The sequence below is a fragment of the Rhinolophus sinicus genome, linkage group LG05 (genome assembly GCF_036562045.2).
Source record: "Rhinolophus sinicus isolate RSC01 linkage group LG05, ASM3656204v1, whole genome shotgun sequence".
Classification (NCBI taxonomy): Eukaryota; Metazoa; Chordata; class Mammalia; order Chiroptera; family Rhinolophidae; genus Rhinolophus; species Rhinolophus sinicus.
Window position 1 is genome coordinate 173,946,695 of NC_133755.1, and position 16,998 is coordinate 173,963,692.

The 16,998-nt window shown below is 39.9% G+C and overlaps 1 protein-coding gene across 3 annotated transcripts in view; it reads right to left on the minus strand.

The window, feature by feature from the left end:
• Positions 1 to 501: 501 nt before the first annotated feature.
• Positions 502 to 16,998, minus strand: part of NOX3 (NADPH oxidase 3) — a 63,669-nt gene continuing 47,172 nt past the window's right edge. For all 3 annotated transcript variants that reach the window (XM_074333736.1, XM_074333735.1, XM_074333734.1), the window contains 2 exons: positions 13,587 to 13,711; positions 502 to 3,111 (listed from right to left, as the gene is read on the minus strand). In XM_074333736.1, the coding sequence (XP_074189837.1) occupies positions 2,985 to 3,111; positions 13,587 to 13,711 (252 nt within the window). In that variant the 3' untranslated portion in view covers positions 502 to 2,984. The remainder of the gene's footprint in view (positions 3,112 to 13,586; positions 13,712 to 16,998) is intronic.

Consider the following 16,998-nt stretch of genomic DNA (forward strand, 5'->3'; position numbering starts at 1 on the left):
CTCATATATATTCTCCTAGATGAACTTTAGAATATCTACCATTTCAAAAAATTTTAAAGAGAATTTAAGTTTTGATTGGAAATTTATTTAACTTATTAATGAATCTGGAACAAATTGGTATTTTTAGTATGTTTAATATTTCTATTTAGGAACATGCCATTTCTACACATTTTAAAATTTCTCTATAAATGTGTGTTCATTTATCAAAACATCTTGCATAATTTTTGTTAAATATATGTATAGATTGGCTACATTTTTTGTTTTTATTTTGAATAGACTGCTTTATTTTCTTTTTAATCCCATTTTCTATTTGGTTGTTGCGGCTGAAAGAAATCTAACATTTTGAATTTTTTTTCTATTTGGATAGGTCAGATTCTACGCAGTATGTATGGAAGTAGCCTAAAGTTCAAAACTAAAATGTAGATGCAAACAGCAGAGATTTTTAAAGATGCAGCAAAATCTGTTTTTTTTTAAAGACTTTATTATTATTATTTTTTAGAACAGCTTTAGGTTTATAAGAAAATTGAGAGAAATGTACAGAGATTGAAATCTGCTTTTAAGGACAAGTATATTCTCATTTATTAGACAAAATTAGTTGACTAAAGAGTGCATTTTATTATCAAATATAAAGGGAAAGAAAAGTAATAATTGAATACAACCAAGAGGAAATCTTTTAATGTATTTCATTTTCCTGCTAAAGTAAAGATTGAATATACACATTTGACTGTAGAAAGTCCTAGTTATAAAGACTGAATCAAAATTAAGTGGGGAAATAAATACACAAAAAGATTGGACGAACTAAAATTAATAGAGTTTGAATGATATGCGTCAAGCAATAGTTACTTAAAGATAGTGAGAAATTGCAATGCAGAGTTACTAGAAATAATTTTTGAGACATCAGGGAATATACCCAACATTGTTCTTAAAGTATATTTTAAAATCATGGAATCAATGTCAGTATTTGAGGATAAAGTAAAATAATTGATCAATTTATAATTTAGAAATACCTAAAAGAGCTTAAGTGGCTACCTGATTTTGTAAAACAAATCATGTCAGACCAGTTTAATTCTCTTTTATGACAGAATGATAGTATTAAGCATAAGAAGCATTAAGGGACATTTGTAAAATATGGTCTATTTTAATTTCAATAAATGTTTTGTTCTGTTGTATATGGCATGTTATTTATAAGCTAAGGAAGTATGGGGTGGTGTACTGCTCTCAATGGCTAGTTATCACTACTCTTCCCAATTGAGAGCTTATGTTAACAGGTAGTGGCAAGAATGCATGGTGGAGTTCTTCGGATTCAATAACATGATTAAAAATCTAAAGAAAAGTTTTAGATATTACTAATGAAATCTGTAGATAGTACTAAGCTAAATAGTAGTATTTAGACTCTGGTGCTAAACTTCAAAACAATTTTGAAATATTAGAAAAATTAAAAAAAAATTCCCCGGTACTAGTAGGAAAAACTAGGTGATATGAAGAATATTTTGGGAACACTTTTGGGGTAAGACAGCTGCAGGGTATGGAAAGATTAGCTCAATGGGAGTATTTAATTTAAAATAGAATCCCAATATGTTTGTGAGGCAGAGGGTGAATTGGAGCATAATGTCAAACTGATCATAGATCAAAATGTAGTAATAAAAAGTATTTGTTAAAAGTGAGAAAGACATAAGGAAGGAAGAAAGGGAGGAAAAAACAGAGAGGCAAACAGAATTTAGTTGCATTGAAAAGCATATGGCACACAAAATCTAAAATATCACTCATCTATTTAGTACGAGTCATGCTTATATTAGAATATTTGTCTCATTTTAGTCAGTACATTTTAAAAGGATGTGATGAAATGGAAATGGATTTAAAGAAGAGCAACAAGAGTGATTGAAGGGCTACGATATATGTCTAGGATGAAAGGTTAGAATTCAGTGTTGTTTAGACTAGAAAACGGATAGGGAAAGGATGATTTTATTGTCATTTTCAAGTATATAAAAGATTTTTGTGAAAGATAACCCCCATTAGTGATTTCTCAGGTCTATAGAGATGAAAAAAAAAAGCACAAAGGCGCTTACGTTTAAGCAGAAAAGATTAGGTTTGGATATAAGGCAGATGTCTCTTCCATCAGGGTGATGGAAATTCGAAATGACTTCTAGAGGAGGTTATAATCCAAGCCACCATGCTAGTCTCCATGTTGAATTGTGCAACATGTGTCAGTTTACCAGTCCCTTCCTCCGTGTGAGAGTTTTGGCAGTGCTCTTCCCCACAGGACTTGATATTCCAGCTGGAGGAAATACTACATTAGAGGGCTGAAATGTTTGCTTGCCTAAGGAAATAATCACCCTGTAGCCTGGCCATCTAGCAGTTAGAAATGGTCCAGGAGCTTCCTGGAAACTTGGATGTTCTTAGGAGTGGTACAGAATTGGAAGGAAGAGTAGGGAGACACCTTGTTCTGCACAGGACTTCTGCAAGAACCATAACTAGACTGCCAAGACCAGAGGAAGGGCTTTCATTATTTATTTATTTATTTTTATTTATTTTTTAAACTTTTTTTATTTAAGTGGTAAACTGACACATGTTGTACAATACCCATACTGTTAAGCATGATGACACATCTGGGAAAAATTCTCCATATCAGGGGTCAGCAAACTACCCACTGGTCCACTATCTGGTTTTAGATAACCTCTGAGCTAAGAATTTCTTTTACATTTTTAAATCACTGAAAACAAATCAAAAGAAGAATATTTCATGACACAAGAAAATTATATGAAAATCAATGTCAGTGCTCATTCATGAAGTTTTGTGGGAACACAACCACACCCATCCACTGACGTATTGTTTGTGGCTACTCTGTTTGTGTATTGTAATGGCAGAGTTGAATAGTTGTGACTGAGACCACGTGGCCCACAGAACCTAAAATCATTACTATTTGGCCCTTAACAGGAAAAATTTCAAACCCACTTACACAATACATGCATTTTTATCTCCAATGTCTAGAAGCTTTCTTTGTTGTAATAAAAATGGACTCCCCTGGGGTCGGCCGATGAATATACGCGGCACATCCTTTGAAGGGTCTTTGAGAGAGCTTTAGGCCCACAGGAGAACACTCCGATGCTGCTGCTGCAGTGAGGGGAAGAGAGGAAAGAAAGTGTTACAAAGGGGCAAAGCTAGCCAGACGCTTAGACAGTTATATTAGGTTGGTGCAAAAGTAATTGCAGCTTATGGGCAGCTGCTTAGCTCAGTTGGTTAGAGCACGGTGCTCTTAACAACAAGGTTGCCAGTTCGATCCCCACATGGGCCACTGTGAGCTGCGCCCTCCACAACTAGATTGAAGCAACTACTTGACTTGGAGCTGATGGGTCCTGGAAAAACACACTTAAAAAAGTAATTATAAAGGTTAAAAATAATTGCAAAAACCGCAATTACTTTTGCACCAACCTAATAAAACCAGTGAAGTGGTTGTGGTTGTAACTTTATTTGTTGATTTTTCTCCACTCACTTCCTTTTTTCTCAGATTTTTTTTTTCCTACTTTCAGTACCACAGTCTTTCACAGGTTCTCAGGGTCCTCTGATGCCCTGAATCGCCCAGGTAGGGGGAGACAAGAAGATTGAGGCTGGTGGCCCTAATGACTGGGGAGGGAGTTTATAGAGGTGAGATGGCCTCGATTTTCAGTCTCGTGACCTTGATTAGTGTCCTCTTGGATGGAGACTAGAATGTAAGTTCCTTGAGAGCAGGAACCTGGTCTGCTGTCTTCATCTCTTACTGGCATAAAATAGACAATCAGCACACATTTGTTGAATGAATGAATGAATGAACGAATGAATGAATACATGGTTCTGCAGGTTAATATCTGTGATCTTGGGCAAGACACTGGACCTCAATCTCCACATGTGCAAAACAAAGATAATAATGACACCATTGTATGTTTAGTTAAAAGCAAAATGTGATAACGCATTCAGAAAGGTTTTAAAAGTGTTCATGATTACTAATAACTTGTTCAACCCTGCCTTTTTATAGATAATACAATTTATAGTCATGTCATAGCAACGTAGTGTATTTCCCCTGTTGGAATTATTTTAATTTTCAAAGAAGGCCAAATAGAAGAGTTGGAAAGGGAAAAGACATTGCTGAAATATAGTCACCCAACAGTCGTCATCTGTAATGATGGCATTTCCGAAAACTGTTGAAGAGGTATCTTTGTCTACAGTGACTGTCCCAGGGCTGCTCAAATCCTGTGACCAAGACTGCCAGCTCTTCTTATACATAAACAACACCACCGGTGGTAGGACTCAGGTTGTCTTGGAAGCTGGGAGGGGCCAGCCTCTACGTGGACTTATAGAGACCACGTTTCCCCTTCTCTTGCATTGTACTGTTCCTTACAACATTTTCTCAATCTCTGGCAAAAGCCTATTTTGTTACTCTAGCCTAAATCAAAAGTTCTCCTACTTTGCTGTGCATAAAGTTATCTAGGCAGATTGTTAAATTATAGGTTCCCAGGCTCGAGTCCAAGGATGAATTTTTCGCAAGATACTGAAGCACCTGGTATAGGAGGCACACTTTGAGAAACACTCTTAGAGGAATCCCTCGGACCCTAGGATTAGCCCACTACCCCACCTCTCCCTCTTCGTACCTGGTTTTTTTGTTGGGAAGTGCTTCTCTAGCCTTGTTCTTCTTAGCTTATATATTAACATGGTTCTCTGCCGTGTATCGTATCCACGTTGAATTATGTGTTCCAGGACCATAATATCCATGGTCGAATTTGATAATTCAATTACATTTCAAACTCTAGCTTCAAAGGAATTTATTAAGTGGATTCATTTACAAATGACAGTATGTTTAAAACCTGTAAGAACTATTTTTAAAGACATCATTCCCATGGCTAAATTGGAGAAAGTACTTTTTCAGAAAATATTTCCTATTGAAAAATACGAGTTTATGACTTAATGAAACAAGTGTAAGGTGTTTATGGAAATATAAGGCAGTGGTTAAGAGTGCTGTTGGTCCCACCACTTTGTTGCTGAGTGACTTCGGGCATGTTAAGTATCTCCTCAAAGCTCCCCTTTCCTCAACTATAAAACGGGGAGAGTGGTAGTACCTCGCTCCTAGAACCTCTGTAGGATTGGACAAGACACTGCAGGTACAGCTTTCTGCCCTGTGCTGGGCACATGAGGAGCTCTCAGTAACAGGCTGCTTATGTTACAGCCCACGTGACGTCTGCCTGCTCCATGAAACTGAACAGAGATGTGATATAGGCTGTAACCCAGAGATGATTCCAGGCTTCCTGGAGCAACTCTATCAAGAGGCTTTCTGAATTCTGGACTGAAATGTTTGCAATGATCGATGGGTCAGGCAAAACCTTTCCCAGTGAGGAGTCACAGCTTGGTTCTGTGTCTGATGCCCAGAGGTATCCTTGCATCTAGGTTCAAAGATGCTGTTATGGGTGGTGATATTTTTCCATTAGTGTAGGTGTCACCAAAGAGATTGCCCACTGGCCTGTTCCCAACAGGCCGAGATTGCCCCTCCATCTGCAGCCACAGTGACTGCTTACAGAAGCTGAGGATGCTCTTTGATGCTCTGCCTTGAAGACTCCATTTCAAAGGCTTCTGATTGCTGGCTGCCAGGTGTACCACTGGCGTCCCCAGCAGTTCACAGCGACCTTGCTTCTTTTGAAGCTGTGGCTATTACACTGCACAGCTAAGTACACACTTTTCTATATTCGTGTGCCTGTCATGGTTATGAAATAACCAAAGTCTCACAGAAGACATTCATTATGTACCTTCCGCTACAGCTGAAAGGCCAGTCCTTCGCTAGCATTTGTGCATTCTTGTTCCCACACATGGCACTCTTTTGCTTGACTTGCTTACCCTCCTTGCATTTGTGATTTCAAGTACAGTGATTTTGGGTCACAAATGCGAACGGTGAATCATGGAGCTGAGAATCCATACAAAGTGATGAAGGCACAGATGCAGCAGCATTGTCTTTTTTTTTTTTAATTTTTATTTTTATGAGGCAGTGGACAAGTGCAACAGAACCCTAATGGGGTTGGTAAAGAAAAAAATCCTTCTATAAAGTTTAATTACCCACGATTGCTTTAAAAAAAAAGTTCCTCTGTAAAAGAAATATAAAAACACGAGGCATTACTCTTCAGTTTACAGCCTGCCGAGTTTGCTCACGCAGGAGGACTTGGGTCAGGGACATTGGCGGCATTGATCAGTCTGAGCTGCTGACTTTGATGAGAAAGGGACAAATTTTACACAAGCCGCAAAAATGGTTAACATTACAGCATTAGATTTAACTCTGACAAACAATAAAGAAAATCCTCTTTTCCCCTCTCTTATTTGCTAAATAACTATCATCTCTTCTCTGTGGGGTTGAGGCGTTTTTCAAAAGAGTTCAGCAATACTAATGCATGAAAGGCATTCAAAATGTCACCCACCAGGAGATTTCCATCCAGCAGACATAAGGGAGAGTGGGTGCGCCCGGGGGTCATTCCACCATCTTGCTGGATTCCCAGTTCTGTTGCTTTGAGCCCTTCTCTCTTTAAATTGTATGTTTGTTTTTATGTGTTGGCTTTTATGCTTGGTAAGTTATAACCCTGTAGGGGCAGACCCTAAACTCCATTTAAAAAAAAAATCAAATTACTTTATACCCTGAGTGCTCTCTGCAAATAAAATCAATAAACAGAAGCTTCCCGTGGATTTATGAAGGTTTTGAAAGAAGACAAGAGCTACCAACTCGGTATCAGACAATGGACACAACTTCCGGTTAATCTTTCCTAAAGAATGTTTTTCATTAGAAATGCCTCCAAATGATTCATCACATAATTATGTTTTGTACAGCATCTTCTTTTTCATAACCACGGACGATAATTGTGTGGACCAGTTTTATTCTTTTTTTTTTTTTAACCCATCTTGCAACTGATGGGCAGCAGTCTGCTCTGTAGTTTTCTGAGCATCCTAATTACTCTGTTGTTTGTTAGGACCTACAGGCAGCCCTCCCTGACAGCTTCCTCATTGCTGTGGCACTTCTGCCCTCTTCGCACAGACTCCGTCTTCCCTGACAAGAGTTAGGACTCTTGTTCCAGCTCCTCATCCTTCTCACTGTCCACCCACTTGCTGAGGCTGGTCACTGTGCTTGGCTGTCAGGAGCATAGAGAAGAATGCTGTCTTTGAGGGTGTCATAGTCAAAGAGCAGAGCGAAATGAAAGTAGTTGACTTGTAGCATTGGATCCCCGCAAACGGCTGAGCCATTTTCCTGCCTACCCTGTCCCCTCCTCCCTCTGATAAAACACTGAAATATACACACCTTCATACAGAAATAATCTAATATTTTTGCCATATCTAATGATTTGATAGATCATATCCCCAAAGAAACTTTGCAGAGCAGTGATAAATCGACCTTGGGCTCACTCACCTCCCTCATCCCACCTATAATAAAATGGAGTAGTGCTGGTACCTTTCCTTGAATCTTTCTATTTGATTATAAGTGGAGAGTTGGTATTCTTTGGTGGAAAGGTATCATTTCAATATGCTAACAATATGCCAGTCATAAGTTTATGGTGGCATTATTTTTCTCATGCAGCTATCATTTGTGGAATTTCCATTTAAGTCTCTTTCTTTGAGTATTCTGAACATTTCAGTCATATAATGAATGTGTAGGATATATCCTGTTAGACAGAGGGCCTGGTAGGCTATAATCAGAATGTTAATTTCTTAAAAATATCATTTAAAACCATTTTGCACATATGCACGTACAAATGAGAAGTGGAGGGTGTGCACACAGCAAATGTGCTACCAGATGGACACATGTACTCAATTTAGTATAAAGGTATTTTTACATTCTGGAAACAATGGGTGGTCTAAAATACATTCATACAATATGGACTAGAGGCTCCCAGTCATGTGGTCAGCACCTTCCTCATCATTGGGTTGGGCGGAACTGTTCTAACAAATGGTAGTATTCTTTTATTCTTTATTTTTTCCTTCCGGATAAAAGAAACATTTCTATTGAAGTCATGAAAAAATGGCCACCTCTTCAAAGTTTTTATGGTAATTAATTACATAAAGTTTCCCGCCTACAAGGCATGGTGAAGTTGTTAGTAGATAAGTCGAAAGTGGCAAACTGTAAATATGTGAAGTGTAAGATCAAAGATTGGAGTCTTATGGAAACTCATTTTGTTCAATTAATTAAAAACAACTGATCCATACATCCAGAAGGTTGGGTATGTGCACAATGTGCGTTCATCAAAAAAGTAGCTAGATGTGACAAAAATATATTTGTTTTCATTCTGTCTACCTTCTTGGAAACGATTTCCTGATTTTCTGAATATCTGTCTAAAGCTTGGGAAAATATTGAGAATGTTTACGAAAAATGAAATACAGCTTCCATTGTTCTATAAGATACACTTTTCTATCGATTAGTAAGATGTATTTAGTAAACCTACTCTATTTTAATTGGGAGAATAACTTCCATTGTTTTATAGGACTTTTCTATGCTTGTCTAAACTAAGCAACGCGTAGCAGTTGTGATGTGTATGTGATTTGGGGCATATCAAAGACTTACTTTTTATACATCCACTTACTATTTGTTGATTTTCTTTTCAAACTACACTTGTGTTTTTGTAATACAGCTGATATAATTATGAAAATTAATTGTAAATAATAACAACAGAATACACTTTGCCATTTTCAACTTTCAGTCTTTGATCTCTGTTTAATTTTTTTCTTCTCCATTCCTTATTTGTATTCATTTTGATGTCCATCAATTTGTTTCTCTATTACTGTTATTTTTGCAATTTTCTGGTGCCTTTAAAGCTTGCACTATTCTCTTTGATCTGCTTCTCTTCAAGCTTTATTTTTGGTGCTGTTTTTCATGTTCTATAAAAAAAATATTTTTGCCCCTCTTCCCTTTATTCTTTTGATTTACCTCCTTCTTTTTAGAACAAGAACAAACTCCAGCTTTGAGCAAACAGGTAAATGTTTTTAAAAGAGTAAGCCCTGAGAATCCTTGGCTTCTCGCTGATGAATAGAAATGGTTGAGAGCCCACTTCAAAGGTCCTCAAGAACAAAGAAACTCTTTTGAGGCCACTAACAAACCCACCAATTCTTTCTGACCTAACTTTGCCAAAAGATAGGAGCTAATGACAGACCTGTCTTGTAGGACTCGCCAAGTAGGCTTGGGAACAAACGTATCCTGAACATAATCAGGGGAAAACATACTGTTTATCTCTTTAATAACCATCTTGAGGAAAATTAATGTTACTTTGTCCTTTGTGCAGAACCGTAATTGGATTGTGTGTTTCATCTATATCTGGACAAAGGCCAGGATATTGAAATACTTCTCCATATTAAATTTTCTTGTTTAAAAATTAGATTTTATTGGCATTCTCTTTCCGAGATTTCTTCATTAAAAGCTTCATTAAACATAAATCTTCTTTTGCACAGCGGAAAACAAAATTATTTTAAGGAGGTCACTTTAAAAGTCTTTTGGGAGGGTGGTACTAAGCTCTTTCTTGATCGGTGACTCGTCTGTTCCCAGGGAGCTGGCATTCCAGGGACAAAATGATAAATTGAGCTCTGCCTACAGGTGTCTAATATTAATGACATTGATAGTTGAAGCTATAGAACAAGTTGTGGTACTCTAGAGTCTAAGGCTATTTGAAACACGCCGTTTTCAAAATTTGGGCCTACGAAGTAAGCTATAGAGGCTTGTGTCTGTGACATCCAAGCCTTGGTGGCCTCTTATACTCTCTTAGAGATGAAATCCTCCATCAGGAAGAGAGTTTACGTCCCTACTGGACTAAAAATTTCAGCTGGGCTTTAAGTATGTTGACGTAGTAAATGTTGGTTGTGGCTTCTGAAAAGGAATGAACACACTCCTCACAGGGGCAACAAGAAAAGTCATACCCATGTCACGTGCCTATCTTCCAACTGTTCACTGTTCCTTACTCTCTGAAAAACTGGACAGACTCACTTCTCAGCACTACACAACATAATTCTGAGGGCAGACTTTATGCAAACTCAGTTGCACTCTCTGTCTCTTGGTGCTGTGTTTCTGGCTCACACCTTTCCTGGGGAAGGGAGATAATTAAATGGTTTGGCTTAAAAGGCCTTCCTGACTGGGCTGCGAATTTCATGTGTAACAAAAATAAACAAATATTAGCTTGGTGCAAAGGTAATTGCGGTTTTTACAATTATTTTTAACCTTTTAAACCGCAGTTACTTTTGTACCAACCTAATACAATGTGAGGTGTTAATAAAGGAAAATCATAATAAAGAGTGATTCTATCTATAAGAACTTAACATCAAGATACATCTGCATCAAAAGCCTGCAACGTAGGAATATTCATTCCACGATCATTGAAAACTGAGTATAATACATTTATTAGATGACTATGTTTTTTTTTTTTTCCAAAAGGAGAAAATAGCAATAAAAAGCCTGATGTGGCTATAACATATGAACTTGTAGCATTTTATTAGTTTTCTGCCTATAATTTTTTTTTTAAGGAAACCACAGATAAAACGATCCAGCCTCTGCCTGTGGAGAAATACCCTATGGTTGTGAGATGAAGGGTGATGATTTTCAGGGCGCAGAGGAGGCCGGCTGGGGGTCCCAGAGCCAGGACTGGGTGTTGAGAAGGGAGCCCAGAGAAACCAGATTCTCAAACTCCAGAAGCCAGGAGGGGTTCAAAGTACCATATTTGAAGAGAAGATAGGGCGTCAGAACTGGATTCTAGGCTAAGTGTCAGCAAGAGTCAAGGCAAGGGGCAATGGAGCAAGTGGGTTTCAGGAGTGGTGCCTGGAGAGTCCCAAGGCCACTTGCTATGGGGCGTGGCTGGCTCTTAAAGGTCATCTGAGGCTGAGCCATTGGGGGAAAGTGATTGTTCAGCTGGTCTACTCCCTCCTTCCCTTAACCCTGAAGGCAAACGTTAAGCTTTTCTTGGCCTTTCTCAGAAGTCTTTTACTCTCAGGACAATCCAAGGTCAGGAGTAAGTCCCCACAACCATGCCTTCCAACTATCTCTGCCCTGAGCTGGTGTGAATGTGGTGTGGTCAGGAGTCCAGAGCCTGCACAGGGAACACCCTTGTTTTAGGTCCAGGTTTTCTTGGGCAGGTTGCCGGGGCACAGGCTGTAGAAAGGGTTGGCAGGAGTATCAGAGCGCATGGGGCATGTTAAGTTGGAGGGAATTCACAAGAAAGAGGCCACTGGAATTGCATGGGTGATGAACTTTGGATGCTACCTCGTCACTCCTTCCACACCTCCCTTCTCACCAAAACTCCGTCAGACTCCAGGGAAGTGTAACAAATTCAATGACAATATAAAAGAAAGTGGAATAGTTGTGACACAATGAGAAAATAAGAAAAAAAAAAGCAAAAAAAAAAGCAGCTTAACTGGCTAAAAGATGAATAATATTCACCACAGAAGTATTCCATAGAGCATAAAAAATACTAGAAAATTACAACAAGTTTAATGAAGCAATAACCTCTATGAAGGAAGACCATAAAGTGGCAATACCAGAACTGAGTGGAGAGATGGCAGGACAATAGGGAAATCACAGGCATTAGGGAATTAGTCAGAAATGTCCTAGTGGATTTTAATTTACTCTTAATGGTTCAATACTGATAAAATGGACAGAAAAAAGGTCAGGGTGTAGAAGACCTAAATGACATGATTCATAACATACCTGTGAGTAATTTAAAGTCTGTAACCTGCAAATAGAGAATATATTGCCATATCCCCCAAATATTGTGGTTCTTGGAACTCCTGTCAATCTCTATTTGCTTCTTTGGTGATCTCATCCAGTTTCATGGTTCCAAACACATTTTATATGCTGACATGTCCCAATGCTGATACCTCCTAAATGTGTATCTCCAGCCTGAACTTCCCTCTACACTCCAGACTGGTATTCGTATGCCTCCTCAACATTTGAACTTGGATGCATAGCAGACATCTTAAGCTAAACATATAAAAAAAAATGGAACACCTGATATCCAGTGCCTGCCAACCTCTCTTCTTGCAGTCATCCGCATATCATTAATTGGTAAGTCTGTTCTAACTTGAGCCATGCCTGCCTTCCACCCAAACCATCAGCATGTCATGTCAGCTCCACCTTCAAAAAATATCCAGAATCGAATTGCTCTCAACACCTCCACTGATCCTAATCAAGCTTCCACCACTACTGTCCTCCTTGCTGGTCTCTTCACGTCTGCCTTAGAACCCTTACCATCTATTCTCTCACAGCAGCCAGAAGCAATCCCGTTAAACACAAGATCGATCATGTCACTCTTCTGCTCAAACCTTTTAGTGGTTTCCCTTCTCAGAATAAAATCTACCGCCTTATAATGACGTGTCACTCTTCCCCAGTTACTTCTCCTACATGCCTTCTCCTGCTACTCTCCCTCTCACCCACCCTGTTCCAATCTCACTGGCCTCTTAGATCATGCCAGGAACAGTGTCTCCTGCCTCAGGGCCTTTGCACGTGCTGCCTTTCTCTTTCCCAGTTGTCCACATGGCACACTGCCTCGCTTCCTTCAGGTCTTTGCTCAACTATGGAAAGTATTCTTTAAACAAAAACAATAATAGGACATACTGACTTTCAAGAGCCATAGATGATGGAGATTCAAAACAAAGACGGACTTAGAGGACACATAGTAACAATGATAAATGTTTGCATTAGTGCTTTGTACTTTACCGAGCACTTCAACATGCTGTTTGTTTGTTTTTTTAAATTATAAAAGCAACACTGACTGCATGGTACCGTCCACATTTTATAATGGAGCCCAAAAGCTTGAACAAGCTAATGTTATGCAGCCAGTAACATCTAGAATCAGAAAGCACAGCCTCCATTCCCGCTTTATGGTCCCAGAACAAATGCGCTTCCTCTTCTACATGCAAGTGTATTATATAATGATAATAAGTATAGTAATAATTGAAATAAGAATAATGATAGCAGCTAACATTTCCTGAATCCAAAGTCTGTTTTAGGCACATTGTGCATATTCACGCAGTTCACCCTCACAGAAGCATGGGAGGTAAGCACTATTGTTGTCTGCGGTTTCCGGAGAAGGAGACTAAGTCAATGGGGGGATAAGTCACCTGTCCAGGTGAACTGCTGGTAAGGGCAGAGCCAGGGTTTACACCCAGGCGCTTGGGCTCAGACCCTGGTCTTTACCCACCGAGCCCAAATGCCTGCTTTTATAACATTTTCTAATAACATTTTCTGTCTGCTTTGCCAGACATGCTATGTACAGTTTACAGTTGGACATAAGTGAATTCTCCAGTCGGGTGATTACAGATCACCTGTTCACCAAAGTTTTCTTGAAAACATAGGTAGTTTAAGAAACACTATCTTTAACTGAGTTTCGGAGTGACAGTTTCAACGTAATCGCTAATTGTCAGATGTTATAAAACCAGTCAAGCAGAGATCGTGGTTCCCCAAATATCCATGACCAGCGTTTGTAAGGTTGATGTTTTATCTCTAAACAGGATGCCCATTGCTGCACATTAACCAGCTCGTGCCCAATAGCCTGGCATTTCAACAGACATTTGTCTCTCCAGGGAGGCGCTCAGCAAGCAGAGGAAAGGGAGTCTCTTACCCGGGGTGATTGTAGGCTATCTGCCGGAACTCATTGTTCCAATTGGGTCTTCCATAGAAAGTTTTCTGCTTTAATCCTGTAATCACGTCAGTATTTTCATCCCAGTGTAAAGCTATGTGAATAGCCTAGAATAAAAATTGTGGTATCAGATGACATTCAGGAAAAAAAAAAAAGGCATCTGCTACTAAATAAAAGATGAAGTAACTATGCTCATGGGTAGATTTAATACTCAAAAACATTCTTCGTGGGGCTGGAAATGCTTGTCACTATCAGGTATCACTGACTCTGCATTTTAGGACAGGAGTCATATCTCATGTTTCTTTGTACATATTCCTCTTCGGAAACTATTGATACAAAGCACCTTCCGCATAGTAGATGTGCAGTAACGTGAACCTGGGAGGAACACTTTTCTTGAAAAAGAGGAGAGTAATAGAGTAACTACGGTGAAGGGAAAGCAAGCACCACGCTACTTCCTTTTCTCTGCCAAACTTTTAAAAAATTAACCTGTACCTCTGTCCCCATCCACTCACTACTACTAAACCCTGGGGATTTGAGAAAGCACTGCCAGATTAAAGGGCTAGGAAACCTCCAGGAAGAAGATCTTACGATCAGATCTGCCTCCTAGGTTGAAATGGTTTGAAGTGTACTGTCTGGGTTCAAGTGCAGGGCGGGTGCTGAGTCTGGCAGACAGCACATGGTGACTGAGAATCACAAGGGGCCAGGGTGGAGCTCTGTGCCCAGTGGTTTGACTTCAAATAAAATGAATGCAGCCAGGCATCAGGTAACTAGTGGCTGATGGATAAGACTCTGACCATTACCAGACCTAGTGATAATTTTGTTGTTTTTGAGTTCTGGTAGCTGCTTTGCTTTTTATCTCCTGGGATTTCTATCTCCTGTGCTTGTTCCTTAGACCCTTCTGTGGCTCTTGCACTTGTGTGTTCTACCCTTTGCCACTGTGTTGCTCACATCCTAACTCTTCCTGCTCCTGACCAGGTGGGCCAACGACCCTATTAGGTCCAACCCTTCCCCTGCTGAGCGCCTGCCTTCCCCGGCTGACCTTTTCCATCTAGGAAAACAGCCGGGGGTGGGGAGGTCGAGCAGGAAATAATGGAAGTGCTCCAACAGGCCAAGTGGATGATGGTCGACGATGGCGGAATCACAGAAATCCAGGCTGCGGGAAGTTGCCATCAGACAAGTCTGACACCAGGTAGCACGACTGCTATAGGGACTGAGTTTGGGAGAAGAACTTCAGGAGGGAGAAAAATGGCAAGAGGAGGGCAGGTTTATCAAGACAGAGAGTAAAGATGAAGTTCAAGACAAGAGTCCAGGAGTAAGAACTGAGGCGCTAGTTGAGGATTGAGCCTTGGCAGTGGGCAGAAGCCCTGTTATCAGAACTGGAACTCAAAGTCAGAGTTGTATCAGCCTCCAGATTAGAGTGGCAGCATTGCACCCCCACAGCCCTTTTGCTTAACAGTAGGACTGACTGGCGCCATAGAGTAAGCTGGTGTCTGCTGTGGGCAAAGAAGACAGAGTCAGTCAATTTACTTTTGACAATTGCCAAATCTAACGACCAATTCAGGCCTTATTCTCTGTGGCTTCTTCACCACATAGCTGAATATTGCTTCTTTTAGATCCCATTTGCATTATAAAATCCCATTTCTTCTACTTCTCGTTGGCTCTTCTACTGATTCAAGGAAGTAACATCAGATTTCGTTTTCCTATCATATTTTCCTGTCTCAAAGGGTAGCTGCCTTCCCTGTCTCCAATCTCAGCTCTCTGCATCTATGCTGGACCACTACTCTCCAAAGAGCTTCCATTTACCTGGTCCCAATTCACATAATCCATAACGATGAATCCAGACTTTCTTCCCCAAGCCCTCATCTTCCTGCCTCAGTAGAGTCCAGCATCTCTAATTCCCCAAACACATTTTTACGTAGACTTCTTTATTTCCTTCAAATTGGTCATCATAGCTAAAAAGTCATCTTCCCAAATAACGTGTGACTTCTGTTTACTTCCACGTACAATAGTTGAGTGATCCTACAAGCGGGCAGTGTAGAACAAGTGGAGAGATACATGGAAGAAAGAGAGAAGGTCTGTGCTTTGTGAGGAACTGGTCATCGAAGAGAGGGGCCGCCCACGTGTACAACGGCAACCGTAGGAATCAGATCATGATCTTTCTGCACTAAAGACACAAACAAAGTACTCTGGAGAAATAAATAAATGAGTCCGGTGAAACCCCAAGTAATTTTGATTAAGAGAACTGGGGAAGGCCTTACAGGGGACGGGGCTTTAAAACATGATTCTGTGCAGTAAGCAGTGGGGAGGAGAGAGGGCGTTAAGTGACATGTCAGGGAGAGGGGACATGTGAGGGAAGACGGGAAGGTGTATGGCACAGCAGGAGCCCATGCATTGTTTGGTAGCTCCAGTGCCAGAGGAAAATGATGGGAATGGAACAGAACAGGTGGGTTGCCATCAGTCAAGGAAGGGCCATAAAGTACTTATGAAGAAGTGTGGGCATTATTTAATAGAAAAAAAAGGCCTTTCCTACTTTTGGAACTGGTACCATCAAGTTACCAGTCACTCATGTTCAAGCATTTGGAATTATATTTGTTCCATATTTCTCAGCCCAATGCTCAATTAATTTTCAAACCCTGTTGATTTGCCCCGTGTAATACCTTTTCCATCTGTCCCTTCTGTGCTTGTCATTTTGCCACTTTGAGGTTGTTGACTTCAGTTTAACAATTGGCTACTTCGAAAATAGCCTCTTGATTCCTTACCAACAGACCGCACCAATTATTTTTTCCTGGAATTTGAGCATCTAAAGAATTTCCAACATGACATGGTAAAAACTGCAGAACGTGTCAATTTTAATTTACCTGTATTCAGGAAAAAAGTATGTCTTAAATAGCACTTTTGGAAGGGGCAGAGATGGGATGGGTAAAGTTGTATTGTCACAAAAATCAAACAGAGCCCCACTCTTGCAACTCCCAAATGAGTTGCAAAATGGAAACTCAGGATCAATTCACTTTAGAAGCAGAAGAGCGAGCACGCTACCAGAAAGCAAAAGACAAAGGCTGTGCCTGAACGTCACCACATAGATCATTAGTCAAAAATCCCACTTGAATAAGGAAAATGTTTGGAAAATATAATTAACACTATTTAATTCATTAAGATGTTTCAAGCCTAGTTCCGAAGAAACCTATTTTCAAATGATCTCAGAGGAATAAATATTTAAAGGCTGACTGCAAATAGGACCTTACAAATTCAGTTACCGTAGCTACTGAATTTTAAGGAAAAGTCTTACTCATGCAGAGGCACAGTCATTATAATATTACAGTGATGTCCTGTAGGGCCAATGTGTGTGTGGGGGTGGGGTGGGGGTGGGGGAGAAAGTGCTTACTTGCTGCTGGCA